This window comes from Antechinus flavipes, chromosome 2 (genome assembly GCF_016432865.1).
Source record: "Antechinus flavipes isolate AdamAnt ecotype Samford, QLD, Australia chromosome 2, AdamAnt_v2, whole genome shotgun sequence".
Taxonomy (NCBI): Eukaryota; Metazoa; Chordata; class Mammalia; order Dasyuromorphia; family Dasyuridae; genus Antechinus; species Antechinus flavipes.
The window spans coordinates 49,416,039-49,435,957 of NC_067399.1; the positions used below are offsets into that span (position 1 = coordinate 49,416,039).

The 19,919-nt window shown below is 37.4% G+C and overlaps 1 protein-coding gene across 2 annotated transcripts in view; it reads right to left on the minus strand.

The window, feature by feature from the left end:
• DPEP1 (dipeptidase 1) overlaps nucleotides 1–19,919 on the minus strand; it is a 43,867-nt gene that overhangs the window by 9,337 nt on the left and 14,611 nt on the right. Inside the window, exon 2 of one of the 2 annotated variants that reach the window (XM_051974757.1) lies at nucleotides 1,736–1,922. In XM_051974757.1, the coding sequence (XP_051830717.1) occupies nucleotides 1,736–1,836 (101 nt within the window). In that variant the 5' untranslated portion in view covers nucleotides 1,837–1,922. Of the gene's footprint in view, nucleotides 1–1,735; nucleotides 1,999–19,919 lie in introns of those variants that run through there. The other variant, XM_051974756.1, reaches the window with a different exon arrangement.

Consider the following 19,919-nt stretch of genomic DNA (forward strand, 5'->3'; position numbering starts at 1 on the left):
TATCTCTTCAGTCTTTCAGAGCCAAATTTTTGAAAGCTTTCTCCACATCTCATCACTTCCTGTTCCCTTCTCAAATCCTTACTACCTGACTGCAGACCCTACTATGCCATTATAACTGCTTTTTCTGAGGTCACTCCTGACTTCAACAGCTACATTTGATGACCTTTTCTTCATTGACATTTACCTTTACCATCTGTAGCTTTTCATATTCTTTCTTTCTCGGAGACATTTTCACAGAATCATGGAATTTTAGAGTTGAAAAATATCTCAGTGACCATACATGATCAATCCACATAAGCCACAGAACCAAGGGGAGAATTTCTCTTCTCCCTTAAAAAGACCCCCATCCTTTGCTTCATTTCCTACCTGAATGACTACTTCTCTTCAATATCCCTTGCCATATTATCATCCATCTTTTATGAATTAAGCTCTAAGGCTCTGTTCTGGGCTGCTCTCTTTTCTCTCTCTCACCCTGCTCTATGGCCTAAATTCCATTTTAGCAGGAACTCTTGGATCTCCCCCAGTTGCTATTCCAAAGGCATCTTTGACTCAAGTCCAAAACAGAATTATCTTTAAAACTATCTCTCTTCTAATCTTCTCTATTTCCAACAAGGCAGCCACCATCCTTCTAATCACCTAGATCCACAAACTCTCTATCATCTGTGATTCTTCTTATTTTTACACTGTTCATAAATAATTATTTTCCAAGTCTTATCAATTCAATCTCCACAGCATCTCTAGAATTGGGACCTTCTCTCTCTTCATAGTCTCTACCTCTCATCAATTCTACTGCAAAAACTTCCTGGTATATCTTTCTGCTTCCAGGTTCTCCCCTTTCTTACCTGTTTTTCATGAAGCTGCCAAAATAAATTTCCTAAAGGAAGGGAGCAGAGATTGTGTAAAGTGTAAAACACTTTACAAATCTTAAAGCTCTTTATAAATGCTAATAATTGTTATTATTATTAATATTAAGCAGCATCAGAAGGCCTTTAAGCCCATATCTTCTGACTCTAAAACCAGAAGAAAAAAGATAAAACTTTGTAAACTCTAAAGCACAATATTAATGTCTAAGAGTTATTAATCTCCCTATTAGTTATTATCATCCCTAGAATGATTCACACACTCCATTCCAATCAAACTGGGAGTTGCACTTCCCCAAAGGAGGCATTCCACCTTTTGTCTCCCTGCCTTGGAAGAGGCTGGCCCTTCATCCCACCTCTTTCCCTCTGCCTCTTGCAATCCTGTCATTTCTTCTGACTTAGCTCAGGAACCACCTCAGGCTGCAAAAAAAAAAAAAATCTCTCCATGTTTGCCCATGTGGCCAGTGGTTGGGACTCTCAGCCTCTTCCAATTCTCTTGTATTTACTACTTTGTGTACATCTTTTGTATTTCCAGTAAAATGTAAACCCCCTAAAGGCAAGGACTGACCCCAGAGTCTAACATGGTATCTAGCATACAGTAGTGCTTCATAAATCCTTAGTGAATAAACCAGGAATTAAGCAGCTTGACAGGGGCTTCACATGCTAAAGAGTGATGGTCTTAGAGACTTCTGCCCCATTTAAAGTTGTAGAAAGAGAATTCTAGACAGGTTGTAGCACTGGGCAAAGGGGGCTTCTAGGATGGGAAAGGAATCCAAACTCTTTGAGAGTTTTCTGCATCAGTTAAGATGTTATCTCTGTGCCATCCACTATTCTCTGAGTGCTGGAGGGAATGAGAGGAGGGAAGAACTACTTACCCATCGATTAAGGGCACCTCACTCATGATTCTCACGGCTTGGTCCCTGTATACGTCTGCTGTGCAGAGTGCCAGACAAGCCCAAAACCACCAAATCCACATCGTGTTGTAATTTCTCCTCTAGAAACTGGCTGGAGGCTCTCGAAACTTGCCAAGTTACTTCCCTGCTGCCCTGGGCTTATCTTTCCCTATGAGGAATAGACTAAGTATTACAACAATATCATTTTTGTGCCAGGTGAAAACAGTCAACGATGCCCTTTGGCCAGGAAAGCAAGTGTTGTATAGGATTAACTTGGATATTTATACTGCTTCTCCACAAGCAACAACAAGCCCTTTGGACTGAGAACAGACCAGAACTTTGGGTAGGGCTGGGCCAAGGAATGGATCTGAAATCTCAAATCCCAGAATCCTCGACTCTGTTGAATTTGAAACAGAGTAGGTGACCAGGATGTGGTAGTTGGGGTTATCTGTCCCATAAAACTGGTTTTACCCATAGCTGAATAGTTATTTAGGCAGAAAATAGATAAAAGAAAAAAAAAAGTTAGGTAAGCTCACATAGGAATGCTACCACCTGGTCTGACAGTGACTAAAAATCAATGCACAAAAATTTTAATCCATCCAACAGTTCTTTTAAAACCAGTAGCCTGTGTTCCTCACAATAAATAAAAAAATATTTTATGCCAAAAAAGGGCAAAAAAAGATAAATACATAAAAGAAAAAAAATTGAGAGAAGAAGAACTTTCTGAAATAGGACAATACCGGTTTGACAACCCCCCAGGTAACTGACTTGCTTTATGACACAGGTGGGGCATTTCCAAGGGAAAAGAGCTTGAGTTTAAAGTTTTAGTTAACAAGGAAGCCAGGCAGCCACTATGGATGTGTAAGGGTTGTTATCAGAACATAAGGCAGAATGATATATTGGGAGGAACCATGGTTTGGGGTTCATACTCCTGCTTCTGCTTACTGAGTGACCCTTAGAAGTCAATTTCCCTGGGTCTCAGTTTCTTTTTCTGTAAAATAGTCTCTAGGATGAGAATTCTTTTATACATACATATATTTGTATACATGTACATTTACTATATAAGCAATTTCAGAAACTTTTATTAGTATGCAGACTTGAAAATGAGCCATCCACAATCCATTTTTTTTAAATAATAAGACTGCTATGTAGATTCAGTTGGTTAAGTTTTGCCTCATATTTGTTTTAATATGTGAAAACATGAGTTAAAAACAAAGACTTTTCTTGATTAGCCACTTTCTCTTGGTCAAGGGTCCTTAAGCAGTAGGACATAAAAAATCTTAAATCTAGGGACCTCTTCTCAGAATCATGTTCTCAAAGGCATAAAATACTTAGTACGACTAAGGAAAACAATCATGTTGTGATACAGTTGTAACAATATATGTATTTTTAAAAGTTCATGAATCCTAGTAGAGTGAATAAAGGATGAAATGAGTCTGGAAGAGTTGGTTAAAACTAGACAATGAAGGCAGACCTTTTAAGGAATAAGCAGTTTAAAATTTGAGAGACCAAGAAAGAATTCCCGGACTAAAACTACTTTTTGCTACCACTACCATCCATTCAATGGCCATAGTGAACAATTCCATCATTAGAAAGTCATTTCTTTGGATTAGAATTTCTTTGAATTTCATTTTGGTTCTCTACAAAATACTTCTTTGCATTTATCACTATTGTGGGTTGTCAGAGGATGTAGTAAGACACTGAATATCTGGAGTAGGAGTGAAGGGTAAGGAGAACCAAGAAAAAAGATTGCCTAAAAAGTGGCTAGCGATCAATATGGCAAAACATTAGTACTGTTATTTTTTTTTTAAGTATTTTCGATTCTGAATTCTCTACTTCTAATTCCCCCATCTAGTGAGAAGTCACAAATATATATTATATGTAATAAATTATAGGTATGAAATCATGCAAAACAATTTCCAGATTAGTCATGCTGTGGGGTGGGAGGGAAGAAAAATAAAGTGGGAAAAATGTTTCAATCTTCACTCAAAGTTCATCAGTTCTCTTGGAAATGGAGAGCATTTTTCATCATGGATCCTTTGGAATTGTCTTGGATCAGAATAGCCAAGCCATTCACAACTGATATCATTACAATATTGCTATTACTGTGTACAATGTTCTTCTGATTCTGCTCACTTAACTTTGTATCACTTCATATAGAAGTCTTCCCAGATTTTTCTGAAACCATCCCCTTCATCACATTCTTCCACAATTATTTACCACTTCAGCCATTCCCCACTTGACAGGAAATGTCTCATAATGGGGGAATATGGGAGCAACTAAAGAGTGCCATAGTACACAGAGTGCTAGTCTTGGAGTTAGGAGGACCTGAGTTTAAATCAGGCCTCAAACACTTACTAGTTGTGGGATCCTGGATAAGTTTTCTCATCTGTAAAATGATCTGGAGAAGGAAATGGTAAACCATTCCAGTATCATGGAGTCATGAAGAGTCTGACATGGCTGAAAAATGGTTGAACAACAACAGAATCAGACTGTGAGGGAAAGAGAAGATGTAGACTCAGGACCCAAGAACAAACATAGAGAGATGAGCAAAAACAAAAGGAGCCAGCTCCTTCTCCCTTTCCCACGTCCTGAGGCTGACTCAGTTATCCTGTCAGGGGAGCAGCCTGGGAATGGGGAAGTGGGGAAGGGGGATTAGCCAGAGATCATAGGACTTAGACATGGAAGGCATCATCCACTTAAAACCCCTTATTTTATAGATGAGAAAACTGGGATCCAGAGATTAAAACAGCTTGCATTCAAATCTAAGTTTTCTGACTTCAAATCTTGTGCTCTTCAGACTGGAGCTAGAAATTTCCCTATCCAGAGTCACCTTTCCTCAATTTTCCTGAGTTCAAATCCGGCCTCTGACCCTTGACACTTACCAGATGTGTGACTCCGAGCCAGTTACTTACTGCAATTGCCATTCAAAACAAAGCAAAAGTGACAGCTCTTAAGTCTATACTGGTGTCAGTAGCTGATAAATTATCACTATTGCAACTATTGCATCATACCAGGAGCTTTCCTGGTTCTCCCTCATCCTCTCCCTATCCCAGGGATCTGAACTCCATTCCCCATGCCCAGCTGCTCATCTTCTTATTCTCATCCCCTTAACCCTCTCTCCCAGTGTCTGTCTCCGGCTTTACCCACCCTCTGCATTGTACTCTCTGAAATGCCCTTTCCCCTTTTGTTTCCCAGCTCTTCCATCTTCTGGCCTTCACTGGACCCTCAGCATCCTTGGCCATTCCCTTCAGTACTAGTTGCACATTTACTCATCCCCTATGACTCACTACTTGGAATACTCCTTTCTCCACCACCCAAAAACCTTGAGTTCATAATGATTCTTTGAGAAAAACACAAATTAACCTCAGACAACTCCCTTCTTGTTGCAGACAAATCAATGAAAAGCTAAGTAACTCATTTAAAGATAAACCCTAAACCAGTGACAGGGCCAGGAGCTGACTTTAGACAAGCATTTGTATTTCATTAACTTAGTTGCACTTCCAATCTAGAGACTTCCATTTCTGAACCAAGAGGCTAATGCAGCTTGTGGTTAGTTGTCCAATTCTGCCAAGTCTGATAGATATCATCCTATAAATAAATACGACTGTTTTTCAGACAGTGTTTTGGGATCCTTTTAACAGTCTACAGAGATAATTGATCACTATTTCTGCCTGTTGCCATCTTCTCAACACTCATCCCCCCTCAAGGAAATACAAGTCAGTATTTGTCCCCATTAAGCACAAGTTCCAGCTCAGAATCAATGATTGGCAGAAGCCGAAGGAACCAACTAAATCCCAGCCCATTCCTGCAAGAGAATCTACTCCACAAACTATCCATCAAGTAGTTATCTAACTTCTGCATCAAGTTGGCTCCTGAAAGCAGAAACGATTCCTCCCTAAAATCTTAATCGCAAGTTCATTTCATATTAAAGGAAGCTAAGTAGTATCATAGTGCACAAAGCACTGGGCACCTGAGACATTAGCTGGGGTACTTGGAGAAGGCTCTTGGTCTCTGCCTCAGTTTTTTTATCTGTAAAATGAGGATGATAATAGCATCTACCTCTTAGGATTGTTTGAGAAGATCAAATAAGAGAATATTTGTAAAATGCTTTGCAAACCTTAAAATGCTATATAAATTCCAGCTATTGTTGTTGTTAGTTATTCTTAATATCCCAAGTGGAACACCACAAAGAAATGGAGTAAATTGTATGGATGCTATCCACCCAAGGAAACTCAAGTCATAGAGAAGTTTTAATCCAGTTCTTCTCTGTCTAATGTCTTTCTAGTGTCTTTCCTCTGAGATTACCTCCCATTTATCTTGTATGCAGCCAGAATGTACATTTTTTACATGCTTTTCCTCCCATTAGAATGTGAAGAGCTTGAGGGTGGGAGTTGCACTTTTTACCTTTCTTTGTATCCCTTGGGCTTAGCGCAATGCCTGGTATGTAGTAAGCATTGAATAAATGCTTGTTGACTGACTCTCCTCAACTTTCACATCTCCTATTTGTGCATCCTAAATTTCAGGCACATCAATCTACCCATCCACCCAAAATATGTCTTGCTGTCACTTTCTTTCCTTAAGACTTGAGCTTGTCTTTAGGACTTCTTCATGACAAACTACACTCTCCTGTCTCAAAACTGTTTTCTTTTTTGTTCAATTGAACAGATATTTATGATATTTCTGAAACATGAAAATCCTTCAATTCAAGAAACACCTAGAGAAATCCAACTCATCTTTCAAGACCCAGCTCAAATTATACTCCCAGGATGCTTTGTTTGTAAAGCAAAATTTGGGCCTGAAGATAAACTGGGAACTGGGAAGAACCCAATGGTGGGAGGTGGGAAGGGTCTGGGCTTAAGGACACCAATGATTCTCATCCATTGAATGAAAAAACAACCCTTCGAGTTTCCCTATGGCAAGGTAGAATCCATATAACACTTGGGACCCTTCTCTTGACAAAATTGATCTGAGCATAATTTTTGGAGCAATTCTCCCAAAAAAAAATCTCTCTGAATTGGTATCTTCCTTCTTGAGAATTTGGAAAGTCAGGTTCTGGCTCATTTTATTTTTATCAAAAGAGCCCCCAGTACTCCTGCAAGCATCCAGGTTAGCAAAACATTAACAATAACAGGATAGGCTTTCTTTAACTTGACAAAAAAAGACAGATTTGTATTCAAGATACTCAACCATTTGGAAAATTTTTTTTCAGAGTGTCAAGCAAATCTCCCTTTGGCCCATCCTACCTTACCTTTAAGACTATACAGACTGTCTCCAAAAATAATTGACCCAAGGATAGGGACAAATAATTTTCAGAAAAAGAATTTCAAAGTATCAATAATCTCATGAAATGATGCTCCAAATCACAAATAAGAGAAATGCAAATTAAAACAACTCAGGTTTATCACACACCTTGCAAATTAGCAAAACTAACAAAAGGTGGCTATAGCAATGTCAGAAAACTTGTGAGAAGATAGGCACACCTAGTACATTGTTGGTGAAGTTTTAAACCCATACAATAATTTTAGAAAGTAACTTGAAATTTTATATATATATATAAAGTAACTAAAATATTCATACTCTTTGACACAGAAATTCTATTATTAGAATTATACCCTAAGAAGACTGTTGACAAGAAGAAAGTCCCCATGTACATCAATATATTCACAGCAATATTTTATTGTGATAGCAAAGAATTGGAAACAATAGTTAGGTAAACTACTTTATATGGTATATGAATATTTTGGAATATTACTGTGATGAAAGAAATGATAAATGTGATGAAAAGAAGCAGAGAAAGATCTGTATGAACAGATGTAGAGTGAAGGCAAAGCCAAGAATACGATATATACATTTGCAACAATATAAATATAAAGAACAATCACTAAAAAAATAAAAATTTAATGTTGCAAAAAACAAATAAAAGCAAATTACAAACAAAAAACCATACAAGAAAACATCCCCACCCCATCCCTTTGTTGAGAACCCAAAGTGTGGCATATTGCACATATTTCCAGATTTCTACGATGTATTCTTCAGTTTTGTTGATTTAAAAAAAAATCATTTGTTGTAGGGGCCTGCTCTCTGTGAGGGGAAGTGAGAGAGATATTGGAGAAAATGTTGGTGATATTAACAAAAAATAACCCAAAGACCTCAATAAAATTTATTTCTTAAGAAAACAAAGAAAAGGTTCCAGACTAAATGACTCAGTACCAGAAAAGAATTCTAGTTTTTCCTTAATGCATATGGTTTCCTGTCCTACTGATCTTTCTCATATCAACAAGGACAAGACTGGAAGTTTGTTGTCTCTGAGACTGTTTCAGCATTTCTTTCTGGCATTATCTTCCTGGTTCGTGTGATTCCCTGAAAGAGCTATTCTGGTCATCTTTGTCCCCACTGCTTTGCTTAGCCTGGCATCCGCAATGGAGCATGAGTCAAAGGAATAGAAGAACCTGACCATGTTTGTCTTAAATATCAACATTGGTAAGCATAGCCGCCACATTTTAGGAAGGAAATTGATAAAGAAGGGTGTTTATAGGAGACTAACAGGAATGGCAAAGAGCCTAGGTGGCTAGGTAAAGAGCCACCAGAAAAGTGTCACGGTGGACAGAACACTAGATTTGGAGTCAGAAAGAAATGAATTCAAATCAAATCTCGGACATTTATTGGCTGTGTAATCTTGGACAAATCACTTCACCTGTCTGCCTCAGTTCCCTCAACTGAAAAAGGGGATAATAGCATCTATCTCCCCAGGTTGTTTATAAGTATTAAATGAGATAATATTTGTACAAATACTTAGCATTGTACCTGGCACATAATAAGTACTTAAAATGCTCTCTCTTCCCTTCTCTCCTTTGTTCCTCCCTCCCTTCCTTTTTCCCTCCCTCCCTCCCTTCCTTCTTCCCTCCCTCCCTCCTTTCCTTTCATCTTTCCTCCTTTCATTCTTTTCCTCTTCCCTTTCTTCCCTCTTCCCCCCCCCCCCTCTCCCTTCCTTCCTTGGCAATGCCTGGAGAAGAAAAGACTTAAAGAAAATAAATACCTGTCTCCAGGTATTTGAAGGGCTATCTCCTGGAAGATACATTAAATTTGTTTTGTTTGGTCTCTGAGGTCAGAAACAGAGACAACAGGTAAAGACTACAAAGACATCAGTTTAAACTTGATAAGAGGGATAAAAAGAAAAAAGTCCTAATAATGGGAGCTGTCCAAAAGAGAGCTTAATGAGCTGCTCTATGAGGTGTTAGTTAGTGGGTTCCCCTCACTGCAGGTTTTAAGGAAAAGGCAAGATGGCTACCCTTAGTGTAGTGAATAACACCCTCCCCACATAAAGAGTTTCCAGGTAATTAATATTCAATCAAATAAATCTTTAAGACTGTGGTTTGTTAAAATTAAGTTGGTTAATAAATTCCTAATTGGGGGAGGGAAGGGAGAGAAGGAGGAAAAATTTGGAACACAAGATCTTGCAAAAATGAACATTGAAAATTATCTTTACATGTATTTGGAAAAATAAAATACTATTGAGAAAAAAATTCCTAATGAACACCCCCCTTTTATCAAAAAGTATTCCTGTAACCAATAAAACTTTCTTTTCTGTAAGCAAATAGAAAGCTTCCAGTTTTTAAAATTACAGCCCTTCAGAATATTAAGTTTTCGAACATTTCCTTTAACTGTTCAGCTCATCGTAAATAATATTATATTAATGTGGGATTATATATAAAGCATACACTGGAATGCAGTCAAATTATATAAGAATCCGAAGAGAATTTGAGAGTGGTGATCTATGAAATTGTAATATCTGGTTCAGTAGGAGATGGGTAATAACTGAACATGTTTATTTTTTTGTTTTTACCATAGACAATTCATTCAATACAATCTGGAATACGCCCCATAACAGCTTTTGGTTATAACTGGAATAAAATTAGTGTCTATTACGTAAATTCATTTGTGACCCATCTACAAAGAATACTTTACTTATGCACACCTGTCTAAGATTAAATCCTTAGCAGAGTCTTATGTTCCTAAGGAAAGAATGAAGAACTCAAAGTATATAACAAAGTAAATAGCTAGAGTGAAAATTATATATTGGAAAAAAAAGCATGATTCGATAATTATGTCAAATATAAAAATTGGGTTCAGAATTTTTTCCAGTTATTGTTTGAATTTCTTAAATATATCAACATATTAATTTGCTACCTTACATCACCAGGTACTTATAAGTAATAAACTAAAGTTCATCCCTTTCTGGGACTTGAATCTGAAGTGAAGAATGATATAGACGAACACCCAAAGTTCAATGACAGTGGAGTCAATGCCAATTTAAAAAGCACGTTTAGCTTTAGCTTACATAACTAGATCGGTAAATACCAAACTCATAACCCAAAGGGCTCAAATCAGATCCTCATGGATTCTTATAGATTCTCCCTTCAGCCTGTTTCTGGCAGTGTTTAGATAAAGATAAAAGTAGCAAGCAGAAGGAGGGGAAATGTAAATTCTCTGGTCTAAAGTTCTTTATTTGATGTTCTCATTAGAGATAACAGTTTGATCTAGATCTCACCACATGATAAAAGAGAAAAATTACCAGATGCTTCCTTATATCTCACTTCACTTGTAACTTACTAAGAATTTAGACAGTGTGATATAATGGTTAGAGATTAATTCTTTTCCTTTTATAATTTCTAGTTCTCAATTAAAATTAAATCTCAAGCTTAATTATTGGTAGAATCTTAGTATTCTGCTTTTCATGGATTGCTATAAACTTCACAGAAAACCATTATTACAATTTTTTCTATCTAAAGAGGTTTTTTTTATTTTTTACATCAGTCTTTTAACAATTAAATCTATAACCCAAGAGAATAAAAAAAGAGCTAATTTTTCTAAACCATAAATATGTTAGGCATTATTTTCATACAGTTAATAAATTGATAAGCTGAAGTAACTTGACTTAAAACCAGCCAGGTAACCCATTTTCTTATCAATATATATTTCTAACACTTTGCCTTAATGCCAAATATAAAATAAATTCTGACATATCATAAACATCTTATTAGGAGACACACATTTCACTTAAAATGAGACTAGAAAAATAAATTCAGTCATAGTACATATATATATGTATATACACATGTATATATCTACCCCTGTTTTTTTACATAAGAAATTCTATTCCTGATTTTCATTTCATATTTGTGTATATCTCTTATTTTTATAGTATTTCCTGAAAGTAACATATTGTTGAATTCAAAACTTTAATCTGCTTTCAATTTCCATTTTATGGGTAAATTCATCCCATTTTTATTCTAAGCTATAATTACTTATTGTATATTTTTTCCTTCCTATTTTTCATACTATCCTTCTAACCTATTCTTATCCCTTCTCATTCCCCTGTTTTACTTCTACTTACTACTTTGCCCTCCTGTTCTTTAACCCAGTGGTTCTCAAAGTATGGTCCAGAGAATTTTGGGGCTACGAAATCTTTTCAGAAGGTCTACGATTTCAAAATTTTTTTTTGTTTCTAATATGGTAAGTATCTATAAATGTAACCCACATGAACAAAAACCCTTTGGAAAGATCCTGAACAATTTTTAATAGCATAAAGATATTAAGAACAAAAGTTTGAGAACTACTGCGGCTTAACCTTCTCCTAAGAATTTCTCCCTTATCATCTCCCTTTTACTCTTGCCTTCTTGCTTGTTTCTGAATTTAGAAGACCTTTATACCCTTCCAAAAATGTGTATGTGTGTTCCCTCTTTATCCCATTCTTACTAAACACCTTTCTAAACTCCACTCTCCTGTTTCCTTACCCTCTTATTGCTTTATAAATTTAGAAGACTTTTAAGCCCTTTTAAATATATATATATATAATTCTTTCTTTAACCCATATCTGACATAATTCGGGAACTGCTGGCCCTCTTCCCCATATCAGTTCTCTTCCTCTTGTACCTCATTCATATAAAATAATTACTCTTTTTACCTTATCCTATATATTTTTGCTTTTTAGAATCACATTATATTCAGCTCTAGCTCTAATTTTCTTTCAGACTATCCAGTTACATAGGAGACTTTGAAATACCTTAAATCAGGTGCGTACCTTCTGACAAGGAATTTCTCTGACAAATGATATATCCAACTCTAATTGATGGATATTTAATGAGGAGATAACAAAGTCTTCAGCTCCTTCTACTGACAACATGGTTGGATCATGAGACTCAGCAGCTTCAAGGCATTTGAGCAGTGGAAGTAATTTTCATTTGGGCCCCTCTTGATGAGGTTTGGCTCCCCTCGATTCTCAATCAGGGACCTAAATGATGAGGTTTGGTGCAGGGCAGTGAGTTGTGGGAACTAGCTTTCTCCTTCGTGAGCTAGATCATCCTAAACTCAAATGAAGGGGATCAAGGACAAAGAGACATGTCTTGTGGAAAAGATCTAGCTGAGACTAGCTTTGGTTTACAGAGTAAGCAAAAAGTAAGAGTCTCTGCCCTATAAACAAAAGCAAGAGTCCTTATCCAGGTACATATCCTTACTAAGTTATACCCTTCAGAGACTGACCTTTTGAGGCTTGGGGGTCTTAAGAAAGGAGGATTAGGATGGATTGCAAAGTAAATAGTTATTAATATGATAGAATAATATTAATTTCTCCCATGGGGGTAGTGCAGAGGGGATTCTGGTTTAGATAGATGGCTGATGAAGTTGCTCCCTTCAAATATCTTGTGATTTAATGACATGGCAACCCAGAAATAATGACTATTTTTTGGCAACATTCATCTGCTATCTTCTTAGGGTTCCATTCTCTCCTTGCCCTTGTCCTTCCAAACATCTTTCTATTAAATTCTGTTAATTTACAAAATCCATAATTCACTGGATACTCCTTCATTTGTCCACCTATTATGTTATAAGCTTTCCATTTTCATTTTATTTCTGCATCAGAATAAACAAGCTGTCTACTACTTAGTCCAATGCACAAAAGAACACTGTAAAGCATCTGAGTAACCATCTCTTCAAGGACTTTTTGTGAAGAGATGAAAAGGATGAGAAAAATTTGTGGGTGACATATAAAAGCTTGACCTATAAAGTGTAGCAATGTCTGTCTGTCTGTCTCTCTTTCTCTCTCTCTTTCTCTCTCTGTCTCTCTTTCCCCCTTCTCCTTCCCTTTCCCCTTTCTCTTCATAGTCCATTTCCCTCTCCCTCCCTCCTTCCCTTTCTCTCATTCTCTCCTGCTCTCCCTCTGCCCCCTCCCCCACTTCCTGTGATTTCATTGATGTAGTAGGGAAGTCCTGGTATGGACACTCTCTTCACTGATGGAACTCAAGCAAACCAACAAGAATTTTCAGTACTTGTTATAATGCTTGTCACTGTATTAAGTGCTAGAGATACAAATACAAGCAAAAGGTAAGCTAGAACCTGTCCTTGAGGAGTTTACATTCTAATGTAGAAAGTTGTTGCTGTTTTTTCAGTCATATCCAACTCTTTGCAATTCCTTTTTAGAGTTTTCTTGGAAAAGATACTGGAGTGGTTGTCCATTTCCTTCTTCAACTCATTTTACATTTGAGGAACTGAGGCAAACAGGGTGAAGTGACTTTCTTGACTCCAGACTCAGCGCTCTATCCACTGTGCAACCTCACTGTACTTAATCCAAGAAGATAATTCATAAAAGAGAGCTGGAAAAGATGGGAGGAGCAATGATGAGAAGAATCTGTCAAGGCATAGAATTAAGGTTCAGAGAATCAGAATCAGAACCAGAAAAGGAAAGAAAGATGTCTGTCCCAGGTTCCTCAAAATTGAGATTCCAGGAAAAGTTCACCTATAGGAGAAGGATTCTGTTGGGGTGAGGGATGTTTCAGGTTATGGAAATCATAAGTGTTCAGGGAACTCCCAGGGCATCGGAGGCAGGTGGTGGAGTCAACTCCTTTGAAAGGTTTAGAGAGATGCCTGAGGTACCAAGAAGTCAAGTTATTTGCCTGTGGCCATTTGGCTGGTATGTAATAGAAATAAGATCTGAATCTAGATTTTCTTGAATCCAAGAGTGATCCTCTATTCACTCTCCTTTAATTTTGGTCTTAGTGGTAGATTTATTCCCTAGAACACTAACAGGATGTGACTTTTTTTCTTTTTGAGTTTCTTCCAACAGCAAGCCTTTAAAGGAAATAGTTTGATCCTTTTTTAATAGACGAGAAAATAGACTTAGAGAGAGTGCTTGCTTATGACAGCATAGCTACCAATCAATCAATCAGTTTCTAGTAAGTACCTACTATGTGTCTGGCCACGGGCTGAGAAGTGATTAGGATCTGAAAGAATTATGGTGGTGACTGTGTAAGAAGAAAGTTATATATAGGAGATGTTATAAAGGCACTAATATGATGTGAGGGGCAGCTGAGTGGCACAGTGGGTAGAACACCAGCTCTGGAATCAGGAATGCCTAAAGAAAGAAGGAAACAATAGAACTGAACCAGCTACACCCCAGGGAAAGAACTCTGGGAGATGACTAAGAACCACTACATAGAATTCCCAATCCCTCTATTTTTGTCCGCCTGCATTTTTGATTTCCTTCACAGGTTAATTGTACACAATTTCAAGATCCGACTCTTTTTATGTAGCAAAATAACTGTTTGGACAAGTCTACATATATTGTATTTAACTTATACTTTAACATATTTAACATGTATTGGTCAATCTGCTGTCTGGGGGAAGGGATGAGGGGAAGGAGGGAAAAAGTTGGAACAAAAGGATTTGCAACTGTCAATGGTGAAAAATTACCTATGCATATATCTTGTAAATAAAAAGCTGTAATAAAAAAAGAAAGAAGGAAACAAGGAAAGGAAGGAAGAAAGAAAAAAGGAAGGAAAAAAGAAAAAGCAGCAGATTAGATATGTGATATCAGTTAAAGTGAGGAATCTAGAAAGGCACTGAAGTTTCAAGCCTGGATAACTGGAAGGATGGTATTGCCCTTGATAGAAATGGGGAAATTTGGAAGAGGATGGGGTTTGAGGAGTAAAGATAATGAGTTCTATTTTGGACATATTGAGATGGCTGTATAACAATCTGAGATGTTCAAAAGGCAGCTTTTGGTGATACAGGGATAGAATGCAAAGGAGACAGACTCAGGCTGGATAAATAGATATGAGAATTGTCTGCCTAGTGATGATAATTGAACCCATAAGGAGTTAAGATCAAGTGAGAAAGCAGAGGGAAAAAAAAAAAGAGACTGATATGCATACATAAAGTACATGCAGAACAGACAGATAAAAGGCAACCTTGGGATAAGAAGGAATTAGCAGCTGCAGAGATACAGAAAGGCCTCAAGCAGAAGGTGGCTTTTGAGCTGAGAAAATTTTGATTTCTAAGATGTAGAGGTGAGAAGGGGAAGGTCTACTCAGAAGGCCAATCTGCTTGGGAAGGCTGGAGGGGAACAATGTGTAATAAGACTGAAAAGGAAGGTTAAGGTCAGATGACTAAGAGTTTTACTGTAAAACAAAAGCTTGTTTGGTCCTGGAGGTAATAAGGATTTACTTCAATTAAGTCAGGGGGTGACATAGCTAGACTTGCTGTAGGAAAATCATTTCAGTAGATCTACAGAGAATAGATTGGAGTGGTGAGAGGCTTGAGGTAGGAGAGCAACTAGGAGGTCTTTGCAATGGTCTAGGGAAAAGGTGACAAGGCCCTGAATTCAGAAAGTGGCTCTGTGAGTAGAGAGACATATAAGAGCTGTGGGTGACATATAAGAGCTTGACCTATAAAGTATAGTAATCTCTCTCTCTCTTTCTCTCTCTCTCTCTTTCTCTTCCCCCTTCTCCTTTCTCTCATTCTCTCCTGCTCTCCCTCTGCCCCCTCCCCCACTTCCTGTGATTGATGTAGTAGGGAAGTCCTGGTATGGACACTCTCTTCACTGATGGAACTCAAGCAAACCAATAAGCATTTTCAGTACTTGTTATAATGCTTGTCACTGTATTAAGTGCTAGAGATACAAATACAAGCAAAAGGTAAGCTAGAACCTGTCCTCGAGGAGTTTACATTCTAATGTAGAAAGTTGTTGTTGTTTTTTCAGTCATATCCAACTCTTTGTAATTCCTTTTTAGAGTTTTCTTGGAAAAGATACTGGAGTGGTTGTCCATTTCCTTCTTCAACTCATTTTACATTTGAGGAACTGAGGCAAACAGGGTGAAGTGACTTTCTTGACTCCAGACTCAGCGCTCTATCCACTGTGCAACCTCACTGTACTTAATCCAAGAAGATAATTCATAAAAAAGAGCTGAAAAAGATGGGAGGAGCAATGATGAGAAGATTCTGCCAAGGCATAGAGTTAAGGTTCAGAGAATCAGAATCAGAACCAGAAGAGGAAAGAAGGATGGCTGTCCCAGGTTCCTCAAAATGGAGATTCCAGGAAGAGTTCACCTATAGGAGAAGGGTTCTCTCTTTGGAGAGAGAACATTTAGTTGGCTGAGGAGATCAGAAGGCAAATTGTAGAATGTCAAGGAGAGAATAAGAGAAGAAGAAATTAGAGGCCATATTCATCATAATCACTCATAATCAATCATAATCATTCATCTGGCATAGTAAGTGCCAGAGCCAGGATTCGACCTGGGTCTCCTGACTTGAAGTATGATATTTTTCCTCTTCTTCTTCCTCTTTTTTCCTCTTTCTCCCCCTCCTCTTCCTCTTCTTTAAAAAAATTCAAATATATTTTATTTGTCCCAAATTATGTTAAAACAATTTTTTAATATTTTAAAATTGTTTTGAGTTCCAAATTCTCTTCCTCTCTCCCTTCCTCTCTCCCCCCCTCCTTGTGACATTCTTTCTAATTCACACAGTTGCCTCCTATTTCATATTAGGTATTCCAGCCTAACATATTGTAATAACTTGATAATCAATAAAATATATAATAATATAAATAAATAAGTGATCACTTAATAAATAATAAACCTTAATGCTTATTGACTTTATGTGACACATATAGGATGTTTATATGCTCGCGTGGGCTAGTTTCCTGTAGGAAGCACATGAATGATTTGTTGGATGGCCAGATCACCAATTTAGTTTTCCTTTGGATCTTCACAAGTCTCTTCTGACTGAATATCTTTTCTGATGTTTTTCCAGGATGTAAATAATAATGATAGTTTGCCTTTCCACAATGCTTTAAAGTCTGCAATGCACTTTTCATATTTTAACTTATTGAATCCTCACAACAGGTAAGTGTTTCTATTATCTCCATTTGCAGATGAAGAAACTGAGACTGGGAGAAGGAAAATGGTTAGCCTAGGGTCATAGGGCAAGTCTAAGTAAGTATCTGGACTCAAGTCTTTAAATGTTCTATCCATTTTTCTTCCCAGCTGCCTCCATTCTTCCCAGTATATGGAAGTGACCCAAGGTTCTTTCAGTGAATGGATAGAAAGCACTAAACGGTTCTATCCCTCTAGAAGGTGTTTGAATGCAGACATGGTGACCCCTGAGGTATGTGAGAAGGTAGAGTATCAGATGGTGTGACAGTGTATGTGAGAGGCCATGTTGTACAATAGGGTCAGAAGAGCTTTGGTGAGCGATATCACCTCTGACAGTCACTCATATAACCACAGGAAAAAAAACACCTGAGTCCTTTCATCTGCTAAATGGAGATCCTAACAACTGTAATCACCCGCCCCCAGTATCACCTTCCTGAATGGGTTTCTAGGGGAGGTGGGAATGATACTTATGAAAACAAAGGTGGGAAAAACAGCTGAAATAAACCCAAGAATAGACTGAAAAGTCATGTACTGAAGATAACAATTTTTAAGGTGGCAGTTACCAAAATATACAAAAGAGAAGATACCAGCGGCATGAAAAAAAGGGTAGATCTTATTACAACCAGAAAAAAAATAACCTAAAAGAATATCAATGACTGTTGGTGCACAGACCTGTTTTCTTGTCTGTACAAAGTTTTTTGTTATTGTTCAGTTATTTTCAGTCATGTCCAATTTTTTGTGACCCTATTTGGGATTCTCTTGACGAAGATACTGGAGTGGTTTGCTATTTCCTTCTCCAAGTCATTTTGCAGATGAGGAAACTGAGGTAAATAGGGTTAAGGGACTTACTCAGGGTCACACACTATCTGAACTCTTCCTGATTCCAAAGCCAGTATTCTATCCACTGTACTACCTAACTGCCCATGTAAAGTTTTAAAAAGGCTAATATATGTGCATTAAAGTCATCCCTAATAGATGGGAAAAGTCAAGCTTTCACAAACCACATTACACAGCATAGCCCATTTTTACCATCCCACTGGGCTTCTTGTTCATTGACTCACTAAGACATTTGGTTTTGTAGAACCTTAATGGATCTCACACAACACAATGTCTCCTATGCTTATCTCAGAATCATACAAGATATTAAATCATACATACACACCTACAGAGATGACCTTCTGACCATTCTGATCAAGTTATAAAATATGTTTGTCAAAGGTGTTCACTACCATCATGGGACAGAACCAGAGCAGAGTCCAAGTCAAAAAGGGATTCTCTATAGTTGGTGTGGTCCTTCAGATGGCCCTGTTTATAGATAACATTGTGCTGATCTGGTCTCCCAACTCCCAGCTCCCAACTCTGGCTGGGATGTTTTCCTGGCTTCCTTCAAGTCTCATTTAAAATCCCTCTCCACAAAGGACCTTACCTTAATGCTAATACCCTTGATGCTTCCCTCTGAGATCACCCCCAATTGATCCTGTTCATAGTTTGTTTATATAAATTTTTTATATGTTGTCTCCATTAGATTTGAGCTCACTGAAGTCACACATTATTTTTGGCCTTTCTTTGCATACCCAGTACTTAGCACAGTATCTAACAAACAGTCGATACTTAATAAATGCTTATTGACTTGACTGATGATAGAAAGTTTTAGACATAGTAGAGTTTTTAAAATTAGATTCATAATCACTTCACAAAAGCAAATTAAGACGACTCTGAGATACCACTACACAGCTCTTAGATTAGCTAAGATAACAGGAAAAGACAATGACAAATGTTGGAAGGGATGTGGGAAAACTGAGATACTAATAAATTGTTGGTGGAGTTGTGAACTGATGCTAAGTGAAATAAGCAGAACCAGGAGATCATTGTACACAGCAAAGGCAAGATAATACAATGATCAATTCTAATGAACGTGGCTCTTCTCAACAATGAGATGATTCAGGCCAGTTCCAATGATCTTGTGATGAAGAGATTAGCTAAGATAACAGGAAAAGACAATGACAAATGTTGGAAGGGATGTGGGAAAACTGAGATACTAATAAATTGTTGGTGGAGTTGTGAACAGATCCAACCATTCTGGAGAGCAATTTGGAACCGTGCCCAAAGGGCTATAAAATTGTGCATGCCCTTTGACCCATTAGTGTCATTACTGGGTCTGTATCCCAAGGAAATCATAAAAGAGGGAAAAGAACTCACGTGTGCAAAAATGTTTGTAACAGCTTTTTTTGTGGTGACAAAGAATTGGAAAATTAGTAGATGTCCGTCAATTATTGGAGAATGGCTGAATAAGTTAATGGTATTTGAATGTTATGGAATATTATTGTTCTGTAAGAAATGATCAGCAGGATGATTTCAGAGAGGCCTGGAGAGACTTACATGAACTGATGCTAAGTGAAATAAGCAGAACCAGGAGATCATTGTACACAGCAAAGGCAAGATAATACAATGATCAATTCTAATGAACGTGGCTCTTCTCAACAATGAGATGATTCAGGCCAGTTCCAATGATCTTGTGATGAAGAGAGTCGTCTGCACCCAGAGAGAGGACAGTGGGAACTGAGTGTGGATCACAACATAGCATTCTCACTTTTTTTGTTGTTGTTTGCTTGTATTTTGTTTTCTTTCTCATTTTTTTCTTTTTGATCTGATTTTTCTTGTGCGGCAAGATGATTGTATAACTATATATTGGATTTAACATGTATTTTTACCATTTTAAACATATATTGGATTACTTGCCATCTAGGGGAGGGGGTTGGGGCAAGAAGGGGGAAATTTGGAATACAAGGATTTGCAAGGGTTAAATTTTCAAGGGTTGAAAAATTACCCATGCATTTATTTTGAAAATTAAAAAGCTTTAATAAAAAATATAAAGGCATCAAAAAATCACTTCACACAGTTTTAGCCTCACTATCTGTATCAGAAAATACAAACGAATGGAGAATTCAGTAGGATATACA